This window comes from Vulpes vulpes, chromosome 3 (assembly GCF_048418805.1).
Source record: "Vulpes vulpes isolate BD-2025 chromosome 3, VulVul3, whole genome shotgun sequence".
Lineage (NCBI taxonomy): Eukaryota > Metazoa > Chordata > Mammalia > Carnivora > Canidae > Vulpes > Vulpes vulpes.
In genome coordinates, this window is record NC_132782.1 from 86,838,759 (window position 1) to 86,866,320 (window position 27,562).

At 42.9% G+C, this 27,562-nt stretch overlaps 2 protein-coding genes across 2 annotated transcripts; one reads left to right on the top strand and one right to left on the bottom strand.

The window, feature by feature from the left end:
• Nucleotides 1-517: 517 nt before the first annotated feature.
• Nucleotides 518-4,530, bottom strand: LOC140598063 (uncharacterized). Its single transcript, XM_072751285.1, has 3 exons — nt 4,519-4,530; nt 2,942-4,435; nt 518-1,557 (listed from the first exon to the last, which is right to left on the bottom strand). Exons 1-2 carry the CDS (start codon nt 4,528-4,530, stop codon nt 3,383-3,385), a joined length of 1,065 nt encoding a protein of 354 aa, XP_072607386.1. The 3' UTR covers nt 518-1,557; nt 2,942-3,382.
• Nucleotides 3,903-26,988, top strand: RBAK (RB associated KRAB zinc finger). The gene is made up of 5 exons (XM_072753187.1): nt 3,903-4,041; nt 5,090-5,146; nt 15,670-15,796; nt 16,089-16,184; nt 21,470-26,988. The coding sequence occupies exons 2-5, from the start codon at nt 5,132-5,134 to the stop codon at nt 23,383-23,385; spliced, it is 2,154 nt and encodes a 717-aa protein (XP_072609288.1). The 5' UTR covers nt 3,903-4,041; nt 5,090-5,131; the 3' UTR covers nt 23,386-26,988.
• Nucleotides 26,989-27,562: the final 574 nt, after the last annotated feature.

The window sequence follows — 27,562 nt, forward strand, 5'->3', positions numbered from 1 at the left end:
GCATTTCCTGGTCAAGGTGACTGTGTTCATTTTGGAAAACATGGTGGAAAGACTTCAAGAGAAGAATGATTTACAAATCTTGAAGATGGGTGCCAGTTAGCTTAATAAAACTGATGCATTAAAGAGAGAAAAATAAACGGGAGCAAACCGAGGCAACTACTTAGGAAATTAAGGGTGGGAAAGGCTTCTTCAAAGACAGTGTCTAAACAGATGAAAGGTATGAAGAGGAACTGAACGATTTGAACGCAGAAACAATATCCATATGACAGAAAATAAAGTAAAACATTAGGTTAAAAAGATCACTGACTTGGGTCGTCTGGGTGGCTTTGCAGTTGGGTCGCTGCCTTCTGGCCAGGGCATGGTCCTGGGGTCCCGAGATCTAGATTGGCCCCCGTCGGGCTCCCCTTGGGGAGCCAGCTTCTCCCTCCCCCTGTGTCTCTGCCTCTCTGTGTGCTTGTCTCATGAATGAATGAATGAATGAATGAAGCTCGATGATAAATTGGGAGAAATATTTGTGTTTTTTCCAGATACAAAAAGAGAAAACTTTTTATTTTAAACACTAATGAATGAAGAGATCTTAAACATTATGAAAAGATGCAGGTCTGCAGGTCTGCTGCTTCTGGCCCAGACGGACACACGAGGTGAAGATTTGCCCTCCCGGGTTAAATAAGTTTCTAGAAGGAGGAGATAGATGAAAATATGAAATGACAGATTTTAGCTATCTGGAGTGAAGGGTGAGCCTTTAGAGCGTCCAGTTCAGTGCCCAGAGAGTATTCAGGCCGAGGTCGGGGGCTGAGGTTGTGGGGCAGCCCAGCGTGTGTGAGTTGCAGGAACGCAGTGGGATGTTCGGCGGGAGGGGCACGACAGCCAGAGTTCACAGGCAGAGAGCCAGAGTGGAGAGGTGGGAGGGCGTCCCGGTCTTCAGCTGAGCCAGGCATTGCACTGGGGTGGTGGTGGGGTGAGCCGGGCTGAAGGCCAGGACCCAGGGGACTGGGGATCTGCCTGTCTACACCAACGTGCTCAGCGCAGCTTCTCTCCTTTCCCTGCTGAATACGGAAAAGAATATGGAAGGGATGTGCCTGGAGATCTTCTAGGCTCAGGCCCAGGGGAGGTGTGATCGCCTGGCTCCAATTGCAGCATTCCTTCGGTGAGCATTACGGCACCAGCCACACTTCCTTACAGCAAGAGCTGGGCAAGACTGCTCCTGGCTACACTGCCACTGCCATCGGCAGCTTCGGGAGAAGCACACCCTTTGTGCGGGATTAGTTTGATGCAGCAGCTCGGCTAAGGGAAATCGGGAATGGGTTATGTGCCCGTTCATTGGTATAAAAGAGTACTTACTGTTACTTTTTCGAAGAGATTTACGGGGGGGCGGGGGGCGGCGGGAAGGGGGCCGTGGGTGGTTCGGTCGTTGAGCATCTGCCTTAGGCTCAGGTCGTGATCCCGGGCTCCTGGAATCAAGTCCTGCATCAGGCTCTCTGCCAGGGGCTTGCTTCTTCCTCTGCCTGTGTCTGTGCCTCTCTCTGTGTGTGTCTCTCATGAACAAATGAATAAAATCTTCAAAAAGAAAAACAACGAAAAAACATAAGAGTTTTACTGGGGCACCTGGGTGGCTCAGTGGTTGAGCGTCTGTCTTTGGCTCAGGTGTGATCTTGGGGTCTTGGGATGGAGTCCCACAACAGGTCCCCTACAGGAAGCCTGCTTCTCCAGTTGCCTACGTCTCTTCCCCTCTCTCTGTGTGTGTGTCTCATGAATATCAAATCTTTAAAAAAAAAAAAAAAAGAAAAAGAAAAGCATTACCCGAGTCAACTTGTAATATACATACTTCCTCTGTTGATCTCATACGTACCTAAATATCTTTTGAAGCTAAACAATTGTATTGCCCACATTACAACCCAGGAAGGTTGTTCTTAAGGGCCTGGGAGCCATGTCTTTGACCTGTAAACCTCAAGGAAGATAATGTCCCTCTGTGTCTCCGGGAGGGGGTAAGCATGGTCTCTAGGCATCTTGCTATGAGCTGTAAACTACCTGCTTGACAGAGAAAGGTAAGAACTTTTTTTTCTCCTTCACACAGAGACAACTAGGATGGACCAGCACCGCGATTACCAGGTGAATTTAGGATGAACTATGGAAAAATGCATAGCAAATGGTGCTGGCAAGTCCTGTAGGTGTGAAACAGGTTTACCACTTAGGATGAGAACTATCGGCTGAGCTACAATGAAAGACAAGTCTCGGGTTTCTCCTTGCAAACTTGTTAGTGGTTTGCCTGTGATGTGCGACACAGTCTGGTTTAAAGGTTATTTAACAGTAGGATGGGGGGCCTGGGTGGCTTAGCCAGTTAAGCAGCTGCCTCTTGGTTTGGGCTCAGGTCCGGATGTCAGGGTTGTGGAATGAAGCCCTCCGTGGGGCTGCAGGCTGAGCCTGGAGTCAGCTGGGAATTCTCTCTTCTTCTCCCTCTGCCCCTCCCCCTGCTCTCTTGCGCTGTCGTGCTCTCTCTCTCTCTCTCTCTCTCTCTGTCTCAAATAAATCGTTTAAACCAACAGAACAGTTTCTCTTCTTTCTATATTTGTGGAGAGGATTCCTGGATGGCAGGAGAAGGGTTTTGTTTTTTGTTTTGTTTTGTTTACGATTTATTTACTCATGAGAGACACAGAGAGAGGCAGAGAGGCAGGCAGAGGGAGAAGCAGGCCCCCTGCAGGGAGCCCGATGCGGGACTCCATCCCGGACCTGGGCATCACCGCCTGAGCCCAAGGCAGATGCTCAACTCTGAGGCACCCAGGACCCAGGCGACCGGGAGATTCTACTTTTAATCCCCACCACCCCGCGGCGTTGAAGAAGCAATTGGCCAGGAACACCGTCATATAATCTCTCCCCCAAAATACTGCTAAGTCCTTGTCCTTAGGACCTCCTCGTCAAAACATGGCATTTTAACCTAACATACATTTAATTCGTCGGACGGGCAAATTCCCAGGTATCCGGGTTCGGGTTTGTGTGTGTGTGAAATCCGGTTGTTCCGCAGTCTGTACTTTGCATTCGTTGTGCAACTTGGACAAGCTGCTACCTTTTCTATTTCCTTCTCCTTTCTTGGAGAAACCATGCGCCTCTCTTATGTCATTGCTGAGTAGTAATCGTATCCCAGTGTTTTAGGGAAACTTGTCATAGTTCAGTGACGTGCACACGTGCACCCTTCCGCGTCCTCTCCTGCTTGTGGAAGTCTCAGTGCCAAGCCGACAGACCTCAGGGAAGGAAAGGACCAGGGATCCAGGACGCAGACACAGCCGCTACTAGAAGCGACACGTCTCCTCGATTCCTCACGGGAGCGAAGACAACGGGGACATTGGGCAGTCGGTCCGGATGGTCAATCCTCTGAGCACGGTGCCTCCTACCCACCCGAGGAGGTGGAGACTTTCGAGACGTCCCCTAGCGTGTGGGCGCTTGGACTCCCGGGAAACAGAGTCCGGGTATTTGTGCCGCTCCCCCCAGGGGGCTCCCGCAGGACCCGGGCCGCACGCCGGGGCCGTGGTGCGCATGTGCAGCTCGGCCTGTGTGCGTGTTGGCGCAGGCGCAGTGCGGCCGCGCTGCTCTCGCTTCCTGTGCGTGCGCAGGTCACCGCTCGCCGCGGTTCCCAGGCTTCGGCCTCCGGCGGCCGAGGATTCCCCGGGACCTGCGGGGCTGTCCGCCGTCCGGCCGGGCCGGCACCCAGCGGGCGCGGGTCCGCGCGGGCCGGGCGGAGGCGCGAGCGGGATCCCCCCAGCGCGAGCCCCGGAGCCCGCGGGCCTGGGCCGGAGGAGCCGGGCGGTCGAGTGGCGGCGGCGGCGGCGGCGGCGGCGGCGGGGCCCGGGTCCGGCCGGTTTGCGGCCGCAGGACGGCGAGGCGTCAGGCGGCCGTTTGGGGCCCCGGAGGGTGGTCGGCCCGAAGTGAGTTTGCGCGCTAGTTCCAGAGCCGGCGCCCCGGGAACGGCGGCCCCGGGGGGCGCAGGAGGAGCAGCCCCCGCCCCGGATCCCTCGCGAGCCTTGGGGCAGCTCGGCGGGTCCCGACGGGGTAGGTCGTGCGCTTGCGGGCCTCCTGGCGGTTGTGGATCTTCCGGGCGGCCAGAGTGCGCGCGGGCGGGGAGGGATGGGCGCTCCCCCGGGACGCGGGACTCGTGGGGTCCCGGCTCCCCTGGCCCCGTCCCCCCCTTGCTGCGCCGTCGCCCTGTCCAGCCTCCAGACGGGTCTCTAAGCGCCCAGGAGTGTGTGCGGAGCCGGCTGCGTTGTGCCCTGGGGCATCTGCCGGTGGAGCGCAGGGCCGGTGTGCGAGGAGGGCCGGGCTGCGGCTGCCTGGTTGACTGAGGAGGAGCCTGGGCCTGAGAAGGGAGGCGGCTTGTCCAGGGCGACGGGGTCCGTGGGTGGGCTTGCTCTCGGGCCTGGGCTCCTGGGCGCGCGTGCTGGCCGCCCTGTTAGTTTTCGTGATCAAAAGGTTCTTCGGTGTAGCTAGCGGACAAGCCAGCGAAGGGAGAGCATTTGAAAACAAGTGTGCCTTGATGCACATTTACCCTATTTTAGAGACCTGGTGTTTTCTGTTCCTGTGCATACATGATTTTAAGTAGTTTGAAGAGATAAGGAAATACGTAGAGAGCAGCGTGAGGAGGAGGGTTTTTTTCAACGTGAGTTTAATGAAGGCAAACGGTTTGAGAAAAATGAGCCGATGTTTATATAAACCATTGAAGAGTAGCCCATCTAGGGCAGCCGGGTGGCTCAGTGGTTTCACGGGTCCTTCGGCCGAGGGTGTGATCCTGGAGATCCAGGATGGAGTCCCACGTGGGCTCCCTGCATGGAGCCTGCTTCCCCCTCTGCCTGTGTCTCTGCCTCTCTCTCTCTCTGTCTCTCTGGGTCTCTTGTGAATAAACAAATAAATAAAATCTGAGAAAGAAAGAGAAAGAGTAACCCATCTGATCACCTCGTGATACGTGGGAGGGACCCCAATTCTGTTGTACCTTTCTCTCTTCTCACATTTTTAGCCTCTTCTGAGTGTTCACAGGGAATGAGATTTCTTTGGTGGTATTATGCAGGATGACCAGTGACTTCTATCATTTCTTCTTCTTCCCCAGGTCCACCGTTAAGAGTCTACGGTTTTCCAAGAGCAGCAGAAAATGAATGAATCCCAGGTGAGTTTTCCTGTCTCCGTGCTTGGTTTTGTAATGCGTTTCAGGAGATTTATATGGGTCCAGATTTTAAAATGGGAGTATGGAAAGAAAAGACGTTACCATGTAAAATGCACTTCTCACTCTGTCAGATTAGCACCCAGAGTCTTTTGTGGAATTCATGTGTGCAGAACTATGGGGCAGGGCTACATACATGACTCATGTGCCTGGTGGTCAGAGAAAAGGAGGATACCATGCCTTACCTGATTGCAGTTGATTATTCGAGGAAACCATTTTTTAACTTCTGGGCTTTAAAGGTTTCTTAAGACTTGTTAAACTGTGTTTGTGAAATTGATGTAATTGCTGATAGCCTTCCTCATGATCATCATTAAATCATTGCAACTTATTACATGTTTGTTGCTTATCTAAACCGAGGACCTGGTATGTATAATTTTTCCAGGCACCAAAATACTGTGATCCAAGGAGACATATTTTCATTGTTACTGTTTTGTCTAGGGGTAAAAGCTGAGTCGTGAGTGTAATGGTCTGCGCATCCTTCAGGTGGCTTCTTTTATTACTACTTGTTTGGGGTGTGCAGTACATAATACAGGGAGGTATTCTCTAGTAAATATGCGTTCACTCCCGTTCCCATTTAAATTCTTAGCATCTTGATTTTGTCCTCACCCCTCACTTGAACGTGTTGCTAAAGATTAGCAGTGACCTGGGCCCCTGGGTGACTCAGGCAGTCTGTCTTTGTCTCAGGTCATGATGCTGGGGTCCTGGGATCAAACACCGAGTTGGGCTCCCTGCTCTGTGGGTCTGCTTCTCCCTCTGTCCCTCGCCCCACTTGTGTGTGCTCTCACTCTCTTGCTCTCTCTCTCACTGTGTTGCTCACTATCAAAAATAAATAAAACCTTTAAAAAGATAGATTAGCGGTGATCTCAGTACAGTCAGATGCATCAGACATCACCCAGCTCTTACCTCCCGTGATCATTCATCTGATATATTACTTCCACGTTTCTTTTCTTCATGGAGTCTCCCTTTTCTTGGCTTTTAAAAAAGTTCACCTGCAGATATTTTTGCTCTTTAACTGATCAGGGGTGTTTGAAAATGTGGGTGAGGGTAACCTGCAATACCTTTTTTTCAAAGTATATAATATCTGTTGTTCAAAGTTTCGCCATCTTCTGGATGTGTTTGAGGTGGTTCTTTTCAATCAGGATACACACAGAGACCACTCTCTCCAGGTGGCTAAGTCTTTTAAATCATTTACTGTTGGTTTCCTTGTATGTGTCCTATGTTACTGCTTTGTAATCTATGTTTTGAAGAAATTGGGCTTATCCTGTGTTTCCCATAGTCTGGATTGTGTGGACCACATTGCTGTTATTCTTACTCGACGACTTTTATCATTACCTATATGCCTTATATTATTGGTAGTTAGCTCTGGACGTTGACCCAGTTCTGTTCAGTTCTTTTGCAAGTCTTGCTGCTCATGACTGTTGTCCCCTTTCCCCTCGAAGGCCGTATCATCTTCCTTTGTTTTTGTGACGTTAGCATCCATTGGTTGATGTTCATTGCCAAGATCCCCCAATTCTTTAGGGGAGACATAATGGTGCTATGTTACTTTACCATTTCTTTGTTTCCTAGCTAGAATACTTTCCTAAAGAGCAACATCTCTTTAAATAGTTCTGTGTTTCTTACAGACAAGATTATTTTCACAATATCCAGTAGGCTCCTAAGCAACTGGGATTTTTCTTTGTTTCAGTTTCTTACCATTATGAGCTCATGGGTTTACACATATTTTAAGTATTTCAGTACATTGATGTCCTTTCTCTCTTAGATGTCTAAGTGGTTATGTGTTTGACGAGAGGAATCCTTTCAGATGGGTTTCTCAGTCCTTTTGCAACATCTTCTATGTATTTGTTAGCATTCATTTTTATTCAACATTTTATTTTGATAAAACTTCAATCTTACACAAGAGTCGCAAGGATCTTAGAGAACTCCCATGTTCCCTTTGCCCTGATCCTCCAGTTTTTTACCTCTCCCCACATTTGCTTTATTAGCTGTGTGTGTGTGTGTTTGTGTATATATATATATTCTTATCTGAATCATTTGAGAGCAGATGTCATCTTTCATGTCCCTCTTCAGATTGTACCTACTAAAATCAAGGATATTGATATTGATTGATGGATGAATTCTGGACGTGGTATATTATTATAACATTGTCATGTAGCCAGTCTGGCTTTCTTTTGAGACGGGTTGCTTGTGATTTCACCCTTCAGTTTTAGCGTATTTCCATCCTTTTTTTTTTTTTTTAAATTTATTTATTTATGATAAAGAGGGAGATCGAGAGAGAGGCAGAGACACAGGCAGAGGGAGAAGCTGGTTCCATTGAGGGAGCCGGACGTGGGACTCGATCATGGGACTCCAGCATCGTTCCCTGGGCCAAAGGCAAGCGCCAAACCACTGAGCCACCCAGGGATCTCCCCTATTTCCATCTTTATTTTTGAAGTGCAGTTAGTTGGATTTTGGTGTTTAAATCCAGTCTAACAGTTTCTGCTTATTAATTGGGTTGCGTAGACCACCTTATATGTAATCTGATTATTGATATAACCAGTTAGGTTGTAGTCTGGTTTTGTTTTCTCCTTGTTCTATTTGTCTGTTTCTTTTTTCTTTTGTGAACTTCTTTCCTTTGAATGGATTGTGTATTTTTTTTAATTCCATTTTACATCTTTTGCGGGATCATTAGCTCTAACACTGTTATGTTTTTATAGCTTTGTGGTTTGTAATATGCAGCTTTAATATTTTACGTTTTATCTTCAGGTAATGTACTGTTTCACTTCAACTATAGGGAGCTTGTTGTTATTTCCACTTCTCCCCTCTTGGTCCTTATGTTCTTGTTTGATATTACTTTTACAGGTAGAATGAATCCCGAAGACATTGTGATTTTTAGGTAAAGAGTTATATTTGTAAAGAATAAGAAAATCACATAGTTACCATTTCTGGTACTCTTGGTTTCTTTATGTTTTATGTCTATCCAGGTTTAGATCTGTGATTTTCCTTCTGCCTGATGGACTTTCTTGAGCACTCTCGGGGTTTTTTGTTTTTGTTTTTGTTTTTTTCCTAATTTTTATTTAAATTTTAGTTAGGGAAAATGCAGTGCAATATTGGTTTCAGGAGAATTCAGTGATTAACCACATATATGAGACACGTGGTGCTCATCACATGTGCCCTCCTTGATACTCATTCCCCCTTCTAGCCCCTCCCCCACCCACATCCCTCCATCAACCCTCAGTGTGTTCTCAATCCTTAAGAATCTTAGGGTTGGGTAGCCTCGATGGCTCAGGGGTTTAGAGCGGCCTTCAGCCCAGGGCCTGATCCTGGAGGCCCTGGATCAAGTCCCACGTCGGGCTCCCTGCATGGAGCTTGCTTCTGTCTCTGTCTCTCTCTCTCTCTCTCTCTCTGTCTGCGTCTCTCCTGAATAAATAAATAAAATCTTTTAGAATAAAAAAAGAATCTTATGGTTTGTGTCCCTCTTTTTTCCCCCTTCCCATATATTCATCTGCTTTCTTAAATTCCAATATGGATGAGATCATACAGTATTTGTTTTTCTCTGACTTACTTTACTTAGGATAGTATCCTGTACTTCCATCCATGTCATTGCAAATGGCAAGAGTCCATTCATTTAGATGCCTAAGTAGTTCATTGTGTATATACACCATTTCTTCTTTATCCATTCACTACTCAATGGACATTTGGACTCTTCATAGTTTGGCTGGTGTTGATAATGTTGATATAAACATCAGAATGTTTGAATCTGTATTTTTATATCCTTTGGGTAAATACTTAGCCAGTAGTGCAATTGGTGGATCCTAGGGTAGCTCAATTTTTAACTTTTTGAGGAACCTCCATACTGTTTTCCAGAATGGCTGTACCAGTTTGCATTCCCACCAACAGTAGAAGAGGGATGTTGTTTCTTGAATTTTTATTTGGCCTTTCTGACAGGTGTGAGGTGATATCTCATCATGGTTTTGATTTATATTTCTCTGGTGATGAGTGATGTTGAGCATCTTTTCATGTGTCTGTCTTCTTTGGATATCTTTTTGAAAGAATGCCGGATGTCTTTGGAAAAATGTCTCTTCACGTCTGCCCATTTCTTAACTGGACTATTTGTTTTTTGCGTGTTAAGTTTGATAAGTTCTTTATAGATTTTAGAACACTTTTTTTTTTAAGCATTATTTATTTATTTGGGAGGAAGAGAGAGCAAGAGCGGAGGGGAGGGGCAGAGGGAGAGAGAAGTCCCGAGCGGACTCAGCTCTGAGTATAGAGCTGGACTTGGGGCTGGATCCCAGGCCTGTGAGATCATGACCTGAGCTGAAATCAACAAATGAGCCACCCAGGGCCCTGGAACATTTCTTGTAGTTGCTAATGAATTCTTTTAGCTCTCATATCGGAAAATGCTTTTTTTTTTTTTTTTTTTTTTGCCTTGGTTTTGTTTCAAGGGAGGTTTGCTGGTTTTTCTCCTATTCTTCAGACATGTTCCTCTACTGTGTTCTCACATCATTTCTAAGAGAAATGTGACATCATTCTCTCACCTTCTTTCCTCTCTATGTGGTTTTTGTCTTTGTTTTTCTCTAGCTGCTTTTAAATGTTTCTCTTTATTCCTGGTTTTGAGCAGTGTGATTGTGTTATGTCTTGGTATTGTTTTCTTTATGTCTGTGTTTGGGGATCATTGAACTTCTTGGATACGTGTGTTTATGATTTTCATCAACTTTGGGAAATTTTTTACCACATTTCTTCAAATATTCCCCCTGCCTCTATCTGTCCTTCAGTGATTCCTCTTACTTGTGTGTTTCACTGCTCGAAGTTGTCCCACAACCCACTGACACTCTTCGTTCTCTTTAAATTCCTTTTTCTGTATGTGTTTCATTTTACATAAGCTTTTGTTGCTATGCTTCTTGTTCACTGGTGTTTTTTTCCGTGCTGTGCTAATCTAGTGCAGTGTAATTTTCATTTCAGACACTGTAGTCTTTATGTGTAGAAGTTTGGTTTTAGTCTTTTTTTTCATGTCTTCCCTTTTCCTAGTCAAATGTTTTGAACATGAGGAATACAGTTGTAAACTATTTTCAAGTTCTCTACCACTTGTAACATCCACATCTGTTCTAGGCCCATTTCAGTAGATGAATGATTTTCTGTATAGCTGGTTATTTCCTGTGTGTTTACCCTGTTTGTCAATCCTCCCTTCCTCTGTCATAGTTCTCCCTCCCTGCTCCAGGGCTGGAAATCCTCTTAGCAGTAACAACAGGCCTCCTCTTTTTTATCTCCCATCTCTGATTCCTGTCCTTTGTTGCTTCAAGATCCATGTCTTAAAAACCAGTGTTTCGTATATTTTGTTTTTCAGTGTTCTTTCAGGAGGCAGGGTAAATCTGCTCCTTGTTCATCTTGGTTGGAAGCAGTCCTGACTCCTATATTTTGAGTCATAGTTAGAAACCTTTTCACACATCTGGGTTATAGGGAAATTTCACCTATTTTTTTTCTGTGTGTTTTAATATTTTATATTTAGATTAGTGATTCGCTTGGACTTTTTTCTTACATGGTATAAGGCATGGATTAGTTTGGTCCATGCCCAAATGACTGTAGTTGCTCTAACAGTGTTTATTAAAAATCAGTTCTGTGGATTGTTATATTGTATTATGATATCACGCATTCTCATGATATGTCATGTAATAACACAAGTCTATTTCTAGATTTTGTGCTCTATTCCATTATCCATCTCCATCTATATGCCAATACCAAACACTTTTAATCATGAAGGTTGTGTTTTTTAAGTCTGGTAGGAGTTAGGCCTCCTAAACAGCTTCTTTTTTTATGGCAATTTTCCTAGTTCTTGATCCCCCTCCCCCCATATGAACTTTAGTGCTAGCTCACCTAGTTCCAGGAAAAAAGCTTTTTGGTATTTTTGTTGGGATCACATATCTATAAAATAATTGAGAGTAGGGTGATTTACATATTTGTATTACTGAGTTTACCTGTCCAGGAACAAGGAGCATCATTTTATTTGTTTTTTGGGTTGTTTTTTTTTTTTCATTTTATTTGTTTAAGTGTGCTTCTATGTCTTTCAGGAGTGTTTTTAAAATGTTCCTAGGATAGATTTGGTACATTTCTTTTTTTTTTTTTTTTTTTAAGATTTTATTTATTCATGAGACAGAGAGAGAGAGAGAGATGCAGAGACACAGGCAGAGGGAGAAGCAGGCTCCATGCAGCCTGACGTGGGACTCGATCCCAGGTCTCCAGGATTACGCCCCGGGCGGAAGGCTGGCGCCAAACCGCTGAGCCATCCAGGGATCCCCTGGTACATTTCTTATTAACAGTTTTATCTTTTCTGTTACTCCATAAACTGTGTGCATGTTTGAATTATGTCTTAGTCTAATAATGTAACAAAGGCTGTTGGGTTTGTGTGTGTGTGTTTTTTTTTTTGAATGATTTTCTTTTTCTTCCTTGTGTTTAAGTTAAGTGATCTCTACATCCAACATGAGGCGAAAACTTATGACCCCAAGATCAAGAGTTTTATGCTCTTCCAGCTGAGCCAGCCAGGCTGTTGCTTTATATGTGTTGATTTTTGTATTCTCTTACCTAATAATATTCTTTTATTGAGTTGGTTTTGTTGTTGACTCTCTGAGTTTTCTGGATATAGTATATCATCTGCAAATAGAAATGGTTTTATTCTTTCTCTATTGATTAGTATGCCTCTAGTTGTTTTTTCCAGCTGGAGATAGTGAGCATTTTGTCCTGTTCCAGGTCTTGCTGGGAATGCTTCTAGTGTTTGTCCATTAAGTAAAACTCTGACTTTAGAACTGAGAGGACTGCATAAATATACCTGAGCATATAACCTAACACATATATATGCTTGCATGTGATTGAGATGTCTATGTGTATCACTCATACTATGCGTATTAGGTAGGATATAAGAGTGTGTGTGTATACATATATTCGTGCTAGTGAAGTATCCATTCCTGTTTTCTTGAAGGTTTTTTTTAAATCACGTATGTATTTTGAATATTGTCAAAGGTTTTTTTCAGCATCTTTGTGGAGGTAAAAGTATTTTCTTAGCCGTATTAGAATGGCATATATCTTGAACATTTTGAGGGAAGGGTTTCCTTTGATAATAAATTGCCTTGCTTTCCTGAAAGTGTCTAATGTTCGTGGGCTGAAATGATACCTTGGGTTGCTGTGCAATTCTGGGTCAAAATCTTTTTTTCTTTCACAAGTCATGGGCAGTTGTCCAAGGGTTTTTTTTTTTCAGGTGAGAAGTAGAATGGGTTACCAGGGTTGTTTTTTTTTTTTTTAACTACCAGGGCAGTTACAGGGGTGTTTTTTCTCCCACCTGTAACTTTTTAGAAATTTTCCTTTATTTTTTGGTTTTGGGCATTTTATGAGGAAATTTCTAGATCTGTATTTCCCCCCCAATATTCTTGTTTGCAAATTGGATGGCCCCTTGTGAAGTGAAGGCTTATGCTATCCTTCAGCTCAGGTATCATTTACCATTCTGCCTTTGATTCTGTGTCCATCCTTCTTGTTTTCTCTTTCTGAAAACTTGAACCTGTCACATCTGGCATTTGTATCTCAAGCTCTTTTTCCATCATTTCAATTTCTTGTTATCTGAGAGATTTCCTAAATTGCATATTCTGTGTCTCATTTGTTATTTAAGCCTCTTGGGAGTTTTAAAAAATTCAATAATTTAATTTAAATTATTTAATCTTTAATTTCTAAGTAATCTTTGCTGACTGCTTTTGGGAGAATGTTCTCCTTTTTTTTTTTTTTTAATTTTTATTTATTTATGATAGTCACAGAGAGAGAGGGAGAGTGAGAGAGGCAGAGACACAGGCAGAGGGAGAGGCAGGCTCCATGCACCGGGAGCCCGACGTGGGATTCGATCCCAGCTCCCCAAGATCGCGCCCTGGGCCAAAGGCAGGCGCCAAACCGCTGCGCCACCCAGGGATCCCGAATGTTCTCCTTTTATGGAAGAAGTATCCTTCTTAATTTATTGAAAAATGTAAATCGTTAGAAAAAGTGTAAGTTGTTTTCTTTATGAAATTGATTCTATCATTGTTGAGCTACTCATCTTGATGCTTATCTTTTATTTACACTGTTTTCCTCAATTAGCTGATGATTCTTGATTTTTTTCAGTTTTTGAGAGAAAAATTACTACTAGCTAACATGAATATACTCAAATAATGACCCCTTTTTGCTCTTTTCTTTATGGAGGGGATGACTGCAGAGCTCTGGAAGTTAATGGATTAGGGAAATATATTTAGATAGACATCACTTCAGTTTTTTTCTTCCATTTTTTTATTGTAAATTACACATTATGTAAAGTTTACTATTTTAACTATTTTACAACATACAGTTCATGGCATTAAGTACATTCACATTGTTGTGCAACCATCACCACCATCAATATGGAAAACGTTCTCATCTTGCAAAACTGGAACTCTGTCTCCATTAAATAATTAACTTCCCACCCTGCCTCGCCTCGCCCCTGGCAACCATTGTACTTTATGTAGCTATGATTATGACTGCTCTAAGTACCTCACCTAAATGAAATCATGTAGTATTTGTCTTTTTGTAACTGGTTTATTTCACTGAGCATTATGTAGCCGGTGCTAGAATCTTCCTTTTTAAGGCTGGATTTTACTCCATTGTTCGTAAAGACCACATGTTACTTGTCTCTTGATATGTTGATGGACACTTGGATTACTTTTGCATTTTGGCTGTTGTGAATAATGCTGCAACAAGCATGGGTGTATAAATACGTTTGAGACCCTGCTTTCAGTTCTTTTAAGTATATACCCAAAAGTGGAATTGCTGGATCATATGGTAATTTTATCTTTAATTTTTGAGGAGCTCTCATGCCTACAGTGGCTGCATCAGTTTGCATTCCACCAACAGTGTACAAGGGTTCTAATTTCTCCAACGTGTTATTTCCTGGCTTTCTGGTATTAGACATCTTAAGAGATGGCAGGTGGTAACTCATTGTGGCTTTGATTTGCATTTCCCTCATGACTAGTGATGTGGAGGATTTTCCCACATGCTTATTGGACACCTATGTGTTGTCTTTGAGAAATGTCTGTTCAAGTCTTTTGCCCATTTTGAATCATGTAGGTATCTGTTGTTGGGCTTTAGGAGTTCTCTCTATATTGTGGTATGAGTCCGTTACCAAATACACAGTTGGCAGATATTTTTCCCATTTTCTAGGTTATCTTTTTCTTCTGTGGATTGTGTCTCCTTAGGCACAGAATCTGTAGGCACCACCCCTGTTTTGAACCGGTCAAAAGTTGGGAGACATGGTTAAGTCGGTTGAGTCACTTTCCTCTGAGTGTAGTTCTCTGAGAGCTGCCTTCAGGAAGATCACCCATGTTCAACACATATGGAGTTAATGTGTGTGTCCTGGTTTGCCCAAGACACTCTTGGATTGCACCCATATTCCTTCCGGTTTAACATTTATCACAGAAGTCTATTTGGCCAGTGAATGTGTGACCACCACCTCCATGTGGAGGCCTGAAGTATGTTGCACTCTTCCATGTGTATGGCCGCGGTGTCCACGGCCAGAGAGGTTTTCACAGCCAGCACTCATCTGGCTGCTCTGGGTACCAAAAACGGAGCTGCTCGGGCTCCTCAGGTGCTCCTGGATTAATTGCTCTTCACCTTGGCTGCCAGCAGGGACTCTGGGCCCTCTTGATGGGCCTGGGATTCTCAAGGGCAGCCCGCAGTCCACTCTTGCTGGCGCCCAGTGTGTGCTGAGTGTAAAGCCCTGCCTTCAGCAGCTCCGGGTTTTCGTTTTCTCCTCAACTCCTTGTGTCAGGAGTCTCCTCAGAGAAATTCCTGCCCAGGGAACAGCCTTCGTGTTCCAAGATTCTGTTTTTGTATTTCTTCAAATTGGACTTTTAGGGGGTTTGGTTTTGTTTTGGGAGCAGGGAGGTAACTGTGCAGTTTATGCTCCTGGATGAGAATCATCTTGTACTGTCGGAGAGCTGCCCCTAAGAAAGGGTCCCACCGCCCTCTTCCTCCTACCAGCCTCTTCAGTGTCACTGCTGCCACTGTTCCTGCCATTTGTATGTTCACACCTCTGCATCATCTTTCCCCCTCAGTCCTATAGCAGGCCAGCACCCCCATCAAAGGTGGCTGAAGAGAAGGTCCAGGGATCAAATGCCTGTTTATCCATGTGGTGTTTCCTTGCCAGCCCAGAAGCTTACTGAGGGCAGGAATGCTATTTTATTCATCTTAATGTCCCCCAGAACTCAGTTCAGTTGCAAAACTCTGGAACTGAACCAACAAGAACTCTGTTGGTTTTCTGGTTTGGGGGTTTGGTTTTTTAGGGGTCATGTGAAAACCAAGAGGCAGTGTGTTTCCACTGTGGTTTGTTTTCATTCCAGGGTCTAACATACAGTCAGGTTTTCAGTGTTTACAGGTGGCTTTATCAGTGAACTTGGTAAGCTCCTATGCACGCACACCTCTTCCATGTTACTATTTCCAACACAATGCCATTACAGGGGCCAGTGTCGTTCAGGGACGTGGCTGTGGACTTCACTCAGGAGGAGTGGCAGCAGCTGGAGCCCGATGAGAAGACCACCTACAGGGATGTGATGCTGGAGAACTACAGCCATCTCGTCTCCGTGGGTGAGAAGAGCTTGCTGTCTGGGTTGCTGCCCCGGGGGTGGGGTATGAGGGGCAACTGCCAATTTAATGATTTTTCCCTCAGGTTTGAAGAAATAAGTGATAGGACCTTTTCACTCCTTTTGGGCACCAGATAGGGTATTTGTATGTTTGCCTCCATTGAAGCATTCTGACTTTGCAAAGGTGCGAAACCGGCCCATTTTATCCTGTAGCCTCTAGGCCTCTGGGACAGGATCTCAGACTCAGAGTTCAGAGAGCCCAGCAGCCCATCTGAGTCTGCCTCTGTTTCTCACAGGGTATGACAGCACCAAACCGAAAGTGATCCTCAAATTGGAACAGGGAGAGGAGCCGTGGGTAGCTGAAGGTGAACTGCCATGTCAGAGTCATCTGGGTAAGTTAGCATGGTATTGTTGTGAACATGGTCACCCAGAGCCTCTGCCTCTCGTGCTTCAGCGACACATCCCAGGGCACAGGCAGCACGTTGCTCCCTCCAGTGCAGCAGGCAGGCTGTTCTCCTGATTTTACATTTGATGTACACCTGAAGGTATTTTCCGTGCCAGCTAATGCCAAGGATCCAGTCACTTCCTCCTGCATCCTTAGTAACTCACCTACTCGTGAGAGCACAGAATTCCGTTGTTTGCAGGCATTCAGAAGTCTAAGGGAAAAATGAACTTGAGGCTTTCTCATTCGTTCTTTCTGTCTTCCATTTTATTTCTTCTTTGCTGTGAAGTGCCTCAGGCTGGTTTTCTGCCTGTTTTCACTCCCTTCTCTGTACCAGGTACCACTCAGATACCAAAACCTGTCCCCTCCTTGAGCTGGTGAGGGCAGAGGGCGGCCACTGCCCTGCCATGGGTGCATCTGTGTGCCCTTGGGCAGTGATGAGTACAGGCCTCTCTAAGTCAGTCCTCCCGTGGTGATGATGTTGAAAACTGGCCGCCTGTGCTTCGGAGCCCAAATATAACTTGAAGACAGTTGGGGATAAAGAGGAATAAGAGCTTTGTTGCTGGGACGGCTGGGCGGCTCAGCGGTTGAGCGTCTGTCTTTGGCTTAGGGTGTAATCCCGGTTCCTGGATCAAGTCCCACATCGGGCTCCCTGTGAGGAGACTGCTTCTCCCTCTGCCTATGTCTCCGCTTCTCTCTCTCTCTGTCTCTCATGAAAAAATAAATAAAATCTTTTAAAAAATAATAATAAAGAGCTTGTTGCTTTGTCAGGCAGAGGAGGCTACAGCGGGATGTGGCCTTCACAAATTGCGAGGAAGGGGTTTGGGGTGGGGGGTTATAGGGAAATAGAGGATCTAGCCGGTTTCACAGGAATTGTCTATATGCTGCCAGCCTTGGCAGTTGTTTTCAGGGTGGAGCCAGGTCCTGAGACCACAAGCTAAGAAGGATGGTGAGGAAGGTTTGCAAGAGTGAGAGAAAAGCGTACTTTAAAATCCAGCTTTGGGCTGCCTGGGTGGCTCGGCATTTGAGCCCCTTCCTTTTGCCCAGGGCATGATCCTGGAGTCCTGGGATCAAGTTCCACATCAGGCTCCCTGCATGGACTCTGCTTCTCCCTCTGCCTGTGTCTCTGCCTCTCTCTCTCTCTGTGTCGCTCATGAATAAATAAATAAATAAAATCTTTTACAAAATTAAAAAATAAAATCCAGCTTTGCTGCAGCATCGGTGCAACCATCTTGATTTTTGTTCAGGTTTGTGCTTTAAGCAGTTTCGGTGTGCCAGAGCGGCAATGAGTGAGGCCTTCCTCTTTTCCTCCTGCATTCCTTTGTGTTCCCACGCCTGCAGCCACCAGGGATATTCAGGGAGTGTTCACTCATAAGTGAGGTTAGCCCCCAGGACCCTCTTGGCCATTCTTTTTTGAAAAGTTCTGAGCGTATTGATAAATCCTCACGATCCCTTCAGATAGTCACTGCAGAGTCATTACTTCTGTCTTCCAGTCTCAGGCTCACCATTTGCCAGTAGTCCCCCTGACTTTTCTTCGTCCTGCTCTTGCGTTCCTCTCAGTGTTTCCTGAAGGTCTTTTTCTTCTTTCTTCTTGTATAAGCCATGTCTTGTGAGTCTGTATTTGGTTCCCTTTTTTTGGTATAATCCAAGGAATCCTAGATCATGCCAAAGCCTGTTGTCTTGCCACCACCAGAATTTCCTATTCCAAATAAAAAGCTAACGCGTGCTGTGGTCTTGTACGTTGTGGCTAGTTGTTCCCAAATTCCTGTGGCCTTCCTGGGACGAAGAACATCAGTGATTATTTGTGTCTCCTGAAGTTGTCTCTTGGTTGTGAACTTCCTGGATGGCATAGTTCGTGGGTCATTCATGATGACCTCTGAGCTTCAAACAACTAATAGAGAAAAGGAGCCTGTTTTCCATTCTTTAGTTTTCTTCAGGTCCCTTAAAATGGTTGCTGTTTCTTATCTTTTGTGAAATGCTTTAAAAAGTTCCTGCATATTCTTAATTTCTTCTGACATCAGCGTAAAGGATATTTTCTCATACCTGGATTACAGTGAATCCTAGTTGGAAATTGCAAAGGCTGTTCATCTGAAATATCCACTTGATTTAACACTGGGCTGACAGGATGAGCCTGTCTTTCTTCTGTGTGTTCTGAAATAGAATTTATATTCTCTTCTCAGGTCCCACCCATTATGATGCGATGTTGCCCATCAAAATTCATGTCCTGTTTCCCCAGACTCTTGTTAAATCCCATTTTGTCTAGATTTCAAGACTATCATAGTCCGTCCACATGTACTTTTCTTACCCAAATTGATTTTTTTCCTTCTTTTTTTGTAGTTATAAAGAGATAACAATATATACTTGAAATTAATATAACACTGTATGTTAATTATATTTGAATTTGAAAAATAAATTTAAAAAATTTTAAAACCTACCCCAAAAGAAATATCAAGGCTCAGAAAAACACAGATGTGTAACAAAATTTACCATTTTAACATTTTTAAGCATACAGTTCAAAGATAATTAATTATATTCACATTATTGTGCAATAGAACTTCTAGAACTTTACCCTTAAAGTTCACCTCTAAAAAAAAAAAAGTTCACCTCTTATTTAAGCTTTCCTTAATTACTCATTCACCACATTTGTCTCTTCCTTCTCTTGATCCCCATTCCACAGTTACCACAAAAGTTAGATATGATTGTGATGATTGTGCATTTGTTACTTGAGCCTTTCTCTCCGTGAATTAAAGTCTCCAAAAGAGTAAGGATCTTTTCACTCTGCTTTGATATGTGACATATTGAAGGCATTCTGTAGATTTTTCACAGACTGAAAACCTAGGGATGAAAGCCCTTTATTACTGATTGGTTGAGACATAATTTATCCTCAACTGGGGATTTGATAAAATGGGGATGGTGGGGATGCCTGGGTGGCTCAGCAGTTGAGTGTCTGCCTTCAGCTCAGGGCGTGATCCAGACTATCCAGGGTCTGAGGATCTGGGGATCGAATCATGCATTGGGCTCCCTGCAGGGAGCCTGCTTCTCCCTCTGCCTATGTCTCTGCCTCTGTCTCTGTCCCTCATGAATAAATAAATAAAATCTTAAAAAAAAAAACCAAAAAACAGGGTTAAGGTGGTACCTGAAAGCACCCCATTTGATCAGTTAGGAAGTACTTTAGCTTCTAATCACAGAGTCCAGGAAAACTAGGAAATGTAGCCATACCCTCCTCAGATACCGGGTTTAGTTAGGAAAGGGGAACATGGCTGCCTGGATTGTTCAGATGGAGCTTTCATATAGAGTACTTATTTTCAAGTATGTGTTACAGGCAATTTTGTAATCATGCTGTGTTAAAAATTAATGGAAGTTAAATGGGTAAGAAGTGATTTGATAAATATTTTAAAGCTTCCCCTGAACTATAAACAGATGTTAAGTATAGCCACTGCTGGAAGCCATATTGGTGAATAAGAGCATGAGTACAGGCTGGTGGTTGGAAATAAATGGGCATAGCCTGGTTTCCTGGAGCAGAAGGTATTTTGGAAGATTGGTGAAATGATGGTTTGATTATATTTGTGAGACCAGGTAATGAAAAATCTTACTGGTAAATGATAACTTCTGTTTTTTGTTGTTGTTGTTTTGTTTTTGTTTTTTGTTTTCCTGTTGGTATTTGGAACTTTGGGGCCCAGGAGTAGTGTAAATTTCTGAGCACAGAACAGTTGGTATTGCACTGATTGTGGATGAAGACAGCTAACAGTAGCTCTGAGGCTCCAACAATTTGTGAGAGACATAGAAATAAAAGTTAATCCTGTAGGGGCAGCTTTAGAAATCTGTGATTTAAGGTTTTACACTAAACAAAATCTGCACCTATGGGAAATCTTGCTGGTTTTCAGGACTCAGTGTTATTCAGTGATGTGACTGATATGAAATTTAAGTCAGCAAATTGAAAGAAAATCGATGGTGTTTGTTTTGTTTTGTTTTTAGATATTTCTTTTTTTTTTAATTTTTTAAAAATTTTTATTTATTTATGATAGTCACAGAGAGAGAGAGAGAGAGAGAGAGAGAGGCAGAGACACAGGCAGAGGGAGAAGCAGGCTCCATGCACCGGGAGCCCAATGTGGGATTCGATCTCCCAGGTCTCCAGGATCGCGCCCTGGGCCAAAGGCAGGGGCCAAACCGCTGCGCCACCCAGGGATCCCTGGTGTTTGTTTTGTATCATATACTGTTCTGAGAGATTTACATGCACTCAGTTGGTCCTTTCCCAGTGCTGTATTTTGGGCACATTTCAGCTGTGTGAAGCTGCAGCACAGTTAAATAACTTGCTCAAGACCCAGCCAGTAGTACATTGGAGGTGGATCTGAATCGAGGTAGCCTCATCTCTGCTCTTTTAGCCACCTACTCTGTTGTGCAAACAGGTGCAGTTAGGGTTGAGTCAGCCATGGGAACACTTCTGACAGCTGATGTTAGTGGCTTGGTCTCTTGTCATCTGGTCCCATCTTACATTTCCTTTGGATATTTATATGCCTAGATATCTGCTTCCAGGTAAATGTGAACAAGGACTGGGGAGTTGGAGCCCTGGTTGTAGGATTATCTCTAAAGATGAGGAGATATGAATTTGTAAAATGTTTATTTGGATTTATGTGCAGAATAGAAAGACAGATTTTGAAGGGTGTGGGCCAGTGAGGATGTCATCATAGTAATCTTAGTATGAAGTAGTACTTTACAGTTTAATATAATTGCTATCTCTTACTGCCAGTGTAATCCATACTTGGATGTTTTCTTTGAACATTCATGCATCAATTGCTCTTGTTCTCTCGCTGAACTGACGTAGTCAAGAGACCTCCCATTTCTGCCTTAATCTGTGCTCTTACAGTGATGTTGCCCTCTGCTCACCAGTTCTTGGGTTTATTTCACCTTTTCTACCAGTTTTGAACATGTTTGTGAAGTAACAAAGGTACTTGTGTTCAGTGTGAATTTACTATCCCTTTTTTTCTCTAGTGCTGAGTCCTGTCCCCCATCATCCATTCCCTGTGCCTACCCCACCCCACTCCCATGTGTGTGTGGGGATCTGTCTTATGTGACAAATCAAGGGGAAAGGGGGTCTGTATACTTGTGATGATTTTTATTTGTGGAGATTGGCTGTAAAGCCAGAGTCAGCTCCACAGTAGGGCACTTGAGTAACACTCCCATTTGATACCTGTGTGTTCAGATTCTCAAGATTTGTTTAATTTTATTCCTTTGTAGAAGTCTGGAAGGTTGATGACCTGATAGAGAGAATCCCAGGAAATGAAGAAGAACATTCAAGGCAAGCTATTTCTGTCAATGACAAAACCCTGATTGAAGAGAGAGAGAATGTATTTGATAAAACATATAATGTGGAAACAAGCCTTGTTCCTTCAAGCATAATATCTCATACTTGTGTCTCATGTGGAAAGAATTTAGAATCTACTTCAGAATTAATTATTAGTGATGGAAGCTATGCAAGAAAGAAACCTGATGAGTGTAGTGAATGCGGGAAGATGTACCATGGAGGGAAACCCTATGAATGTAATCAAAATGGGGAAAGCTATTCTCAAAATGAAGAAAGTATTCTTCAGAAAATTAATATTTTGGAGAAACCCTTTGAATATAATGAATGCATGGAAGCCTTAGACAATGAAGCTGTTTTCCTTGCTCATAAGAGAGCTTATATAGGGGAAAAGCCCTATGAATGGAATGACTCTGGGTCAGACTTCATCCAGATGTCAAGTTTTAATGTATACCAGAGATCACAGATGGAATTGAAGCCCTTTGAATGCAGCGAATGTGGAAAATCCTTCTGTAAAAAGTCAAAATTAATCATACATCAAAGGGCCCATACAGGAGAGAAACCTTATGAATGTAATGTTTGTGGGAAATCCTTCAGTCAAAAGGGGACTCTCACTGTCCATCGGAGATCACACTTAGAGGAGAAGCCCTATAAATGTAACGAATGTGGGAAAACCTTCTGTCAGAAGTTACATCTCACCCAACACTTGAGAACTCATTCAGGTGAGAAGCCCTACGAATGTAATGAATGTGGGAAAACCTTCTGCCAGAAGACCCATCTCACCCTACACCAGAGGAATCATTCAGGAGAAAGACCCTATCCATGTAACGAATGTGGGAAATCCTTTTCCCGCAAGTCTGCCCTCAGTGACCATCAAAGAACGCATACAGGAGAGAAACTTTACAAATGTAATGAATGTGGGAAATCCTACTACCGAAAATCTACCCTCATTACACATCAGAGGACACACACAGGAGAGAAACCCTATCAGTGCAGTGAATGTGGGAAGTTCTTCTCTCGAGTGTCATACCTCACTATACATTACAGAAGTCACTTAGAAGAGAAACCCTATGAATGTAACGAGTGTGGGAAAACCTTCAATTTAAATTCAGCCTTCATTAGACATCGGAAGGTACACACAGATGAGAAACCCCACGAATGTAGTGAATGCGGGAAGCTCTCTCAGTTCTCATATCTCACTGACCATCCTACAGCTCCTTTGGGAGACAAACCCTATGAATGTAATGAGTGTGGGAAAATCTTCCTTGACAGTTCAACCTTCAATGGGCACCAGTCGCTTCCAAAAGGGGAGAAATCCTATGAATGTAACATCTGTGGAAAATTATTTTCTGAGTTGTCTTACTACACAATACATTACAGAAGTCATTCTGAAGAGAAACCGTATGGGTGCAGTGAATGTGGGAAAACCTTCTCCCATAATTCATCCCTCTTCAGACATCAAAGAGTGCACACAGGCGAGAAGCCCTATGAGTGTTACGAATGTGGGAAGTTCTTCTCTCAGAAGTCCTATCTTACCATCCACCACCGAATCCATTCGGGAGAGAAGCCCTATGAATGTAGTAAATGTGGGAAAGTCTTCTCTCGGATGTCAAACCTCACTGTACACTATAGAAGCCATTCAGGAGAGAAGCCCTATGAATGTAATGAATGTGGAAAAGTCTTTTCTCAGAAGTCATACCTCACTGTACACTATAGGACTCATTCAGGAGAGAAACCCTATGAATGTAATGAGTGTGGGAAAAAATTCCACCACAGGTCAGCCTTCAATAGCCATCAGAGAATTCACAGGAGAGGTAATGTGAATGTACTGGATGTAGAGAATCTCCTGTGAAGCCAAAACCCTCTGAGTATGACAAAATCTAATAGGGAGTTGGATGTCATTGAGAGTTCGTGTTTCTGAATGGGGAAAACCATTCAGGCATTAGATTCATCACCACCTGATTCCTCCCAGAAAGGAATCCCTAGGAATGCAAGAAGAAGCAAAGCCTTCGGCAAGGTCCTACAACCCATTGGGCACAAGATAATTTATACAGGAGTGAAACTTGATGAATATTTAATATTTATTTTGGAATTCAAATTGTATTTACATATCAGGGAATCATACCAAGGCAAGATCTGTCAGAGTGATGAATGTGGGAAAACATATTGTCTTGGAAATTGTTATACTAAAAGCCATATTTCTGATGTAAATTCCAGTGTTTATAGGAAAACTATCAGAAGCTATCAGCTCTGAATAAACCATTGTATAAAATGAAGTTTTGGAATCATCAGGAGTTTAAAATGAGGACAGTAGCATTAAACACATATATGGCAGTTTCTATCATGTTTTTAAAATATGGTCTAACAGTAATTCTATGCAAATTTGGGGTTGAATTTTTGGGAAAAGGCAGTATTCTAATTTGAGTCTTAAGGTGGCAAAGTGTACTAATACAGGCTATATGTTTTTGGTGAGACATTTGCTAGATACCGGATAATTAAATGCATAATTTTCTATTGGGAGGCATTGATAAATGAGTTTTTAGTGAATACCCCATCAATAAAACCTAAGCTGTGGGTTTTGTAGTGATTTCAACTACATTTGAGCAAAAAAGATTTTTAAAACACTATTTTCATAAACTATGCATAGACGACTTGGAGTTAAGTCTGGGTCAGTAGAAGGCAGCATCCACATTGTTATCTGTAGAATACACACAGCTCTCATGCCACTCCACTTGTCTAATCAATAGGTTTAAGTGCGCAGTATGCCAATACAATGTCTTTCAGAAACGTCATCTCTCCTTTTATTTGACGTGAATATTACATCATATTTATGTGTGCACTGCCCCTCATTCCCAGTATTTTGGAACCAATACAAGTTTCTAGCAGTGTCCTTAACTCGGTGTCCTTTCTCCCCTTATTCCTCTCTGGAAGAGTTTGTCCACCATTTCCTCACATGACAGATTCATCTGAACCAATCATGATAATTCCACTCCAGTTGCCAGTAATTGTTTATATGGTCACATGACTCAGTTCTGGGCCAAGGAATATAAGGATCATTTAAAAATCAAAAATTAATCACTGGACTACATCACATGGAAGTAAGTAATCTAAGATGCAAAGAAGTCACGTGGTAAGGTTAACATCCATTTGTGTTCCTCATAAGCTATGAATTTGAAAAGAACTTCTCTACTTGGATGAAAAGTATTTAAAACTATAAGCACCAGCATATCTAATACTAAAATATTGAAAGTTTTCTCCAGGTTGCAAAAATGAAAAAAAGATTAAAAAGGGTATTCCTGTCACTAATTATATTCAGTATTCTGCAAAAGGACCTAGCCAGGAGAATAAGGGAAGAAAAATAGTTAAACAGTAAGGATTAGAAAGAAGTAAAACTTTTATTTTCATTTGACGTGATTTTGTACATTGAAAGTTCTGAGGAATGCACAGATAGTTAGAATTAATAAATTTAGCAAGGTCCCTACATACAAGCTTATGCAAAAATAGTTTTTTAGTATGCCAGCAGTGAACATAAAAAAATGAATATCTTAAAAGCAATGCCACTTACAGTAGCATCAAAATCCTCAAGTGCCTCGAGGGAAAATGACCTAACACCATATTTTTAAGAATTGTGTCCAGAAAAATAATTCGCAGAACTCAAGAGAGACATATCTAGTTCATGACCTCCAGCACGGTCTTAAAAAGATACCAATTTTCCCCAAAATTAATTCATATGTTCAGAGCAATCTTAAAAGTCTTAGTAAGTTAATCAAAAGTAAGCTAACTCTAAAATTCAAATGAAAATTCAGAAGACCAGTAATAGTCCAGGCTATTTTCTGGAATAGGTGGAGTGAAAACTTACATTGCCAGATATCAAGGAAGGCCTGTCCTAAAGCTGCAGAAGTTATAATTGTGTGGTATTGGTACAGAGATAAATTGACTATTGGGACAGAATAAAGATTCCAGAAACACCCATATATAATACAGTCACTTGGTTTTTGATGAAGATGATAATGCAGTGTAATGGGAAAGGTACTGTTTAATAGAAAAAATGGATTGAGATGGATTACAGATCTGAATATGGCATGTAAAATAAAGCTTTCAGAAGAAAACTTAGGCTGTATGTAACCTTATAGTAAGGTAATTTTTCTTAAGCCCCCCCCCCCATCACTAAAGTATAAAATAAAACCAGTTAGTTTGGATATATTAATTTTTTGTTTGTCAAAAGGACCCCATTAAGAAAGCAAATAGGCAAGAAACAGGGAGAAGGTACTTGCACCTCATGTATCTGACAGCAGACTTGAGTGTAGAGGAGGAGTTGGTGATCATTTTTGGAAGGGGCCAGATAGTAAGTACTTGGGACTTGTGAGCTAGGTAGTCTCTGTGAACATGTCTGTTTCAATAAAACTTTATTCACAAACACAGGCAACAGTCTGGATTTGGCCCGAAGGCCACAGTTTCCAGCCCTGGATCTAAAAATTGAAAAAGAACAATTACAAATCAACAAGAAAAAAATAGAAAATGGGCAAAAGATTGGGACATCCACTTAACAAAAGAGAATATCCAGATGGCCAGTAAACACAAAAAGGTATGTTATTTTTGTTAGTAATCAGGGAAATGCAAATTTAAAACACTATGTGGTACTACCACCCGCCCACTGATACGGTTAAAATGAAAATCATGAAAAAGAAGTTTTGGCAAGGATGTAAGCAGCAGGAAGCCTACCCTACTGGAGGTATTGCCAACTAGTTTGACCATTTTGGAAAGCTGGCACTTTGAACGTGCATATACCCTTTTAACACAAACCTAGCAGATAGGTGCACATATATCAACCAAGGGACATGCTAGAATATTCATGGCATAAAACTGCACAGACCAGAATTCTCCGAAGGCATGCATGCTGTAGAATGAATGAACCTAAGTGGTATGTTTCATTGCAGAAGACTACATACAGAGTGTTGAGAACAAGTGAACCGTAAGTATTTGCAGTGATAGCTCAGTTTCACGGAGATGAATGATGGAAGCCAGACACAGAAGCATCCACACTGCATGACTCTATGTAACATATAAGAAGATAAAAACTTGTCTTTACAGTTAGAAATCAGGATAGCAGCCAGCTGTGGAGAAGACTGAAAGAGGGTATTTATCTGGTGCTGGTAATACTGTTCCTAAATCTGGGTGCTGAATATCTGAGTGTTCTGTACACTTAAGATATGTCTTTTTCTGCATGTATATTTTAAAATCCTGCATCATTTTGTGCAGGAAATATTCTTTAGAGTAGTTTTAATGGCAACTACAGAGATTTCCTTCACTGTGACCTTAAAGCTTAATATAAAGTATATTTTAAGTAAAATATTTGAAAAGGTGACAGGGCCATTACATATTTTGTCATCCTATCCTTTTGCATATATAAATGGGTCTGAACTGCCTCTTCCAATAAAGAACTAATGTGTGTAAATATTTTATATTCTCTCAAATGATTTTTCACATTCTGAATTTGGGATGCGCCTTCTGCATTACCGTCATAGAGAGGACTTGCTTGGAGGTAAATACAGTAATGATGAGGTCTTTGAATCGATGGGAAGTAGTACTTCTGTTTCCTTTGGGCAAATGTGAGATACTCCAATAACAGCACAGGTGTTTGTGAAAGAATCAGCCCAAGCTTTGTGTCATAAAGAGCGCGGGGTGGGGTAGGGTAGGAAGACTGCTGGCTGAGCTCAGGGGCACAGCAAGGGTGAAGGACCACAGGATGGAGTGGACTGTGTGCACTTGATTTGATTTCCTCTTTCTCATACTGGGCAAAGCTTGAAGTTTAAACAGATTAATGACTTGCTAAAGGAGCAGATTGGGGCTTGGTGGTGTGCTCCCCCACACCAGCTGCCTGTTTGTTCTCTCCATCTGCTAGGCTTAACCACTAGGCATGTTAAGGGGAGTCAGGCACAACCATGGCTCCCCTTCCATACCAGCCTGAGCCTGCCTCTTTCATCATGGGGTTGCCTCCTCCATCCCCATATTTACTACTGCTCAACTTG

Excerpts from the sequence above, each read along its gene's own strand:
- RBAK (XM_072753187.1), top strand. Across the intron at positions 15,797-16,088 it reads CAGCCATCTCGTCTCCGTGG|GGTATGACAGCACCAAACCG; the intron begins GTGAGAAGAGCT and ends TGTTTCTCACAG. Across the intron at positions 16,185-21,469 it reads GCCATGTCAGAGTCATCTGG|AAGTCTGGAAGGTTGATGAC; the intron begins GTAAGTTAGCAT and ends ATTCCTTTGTAG.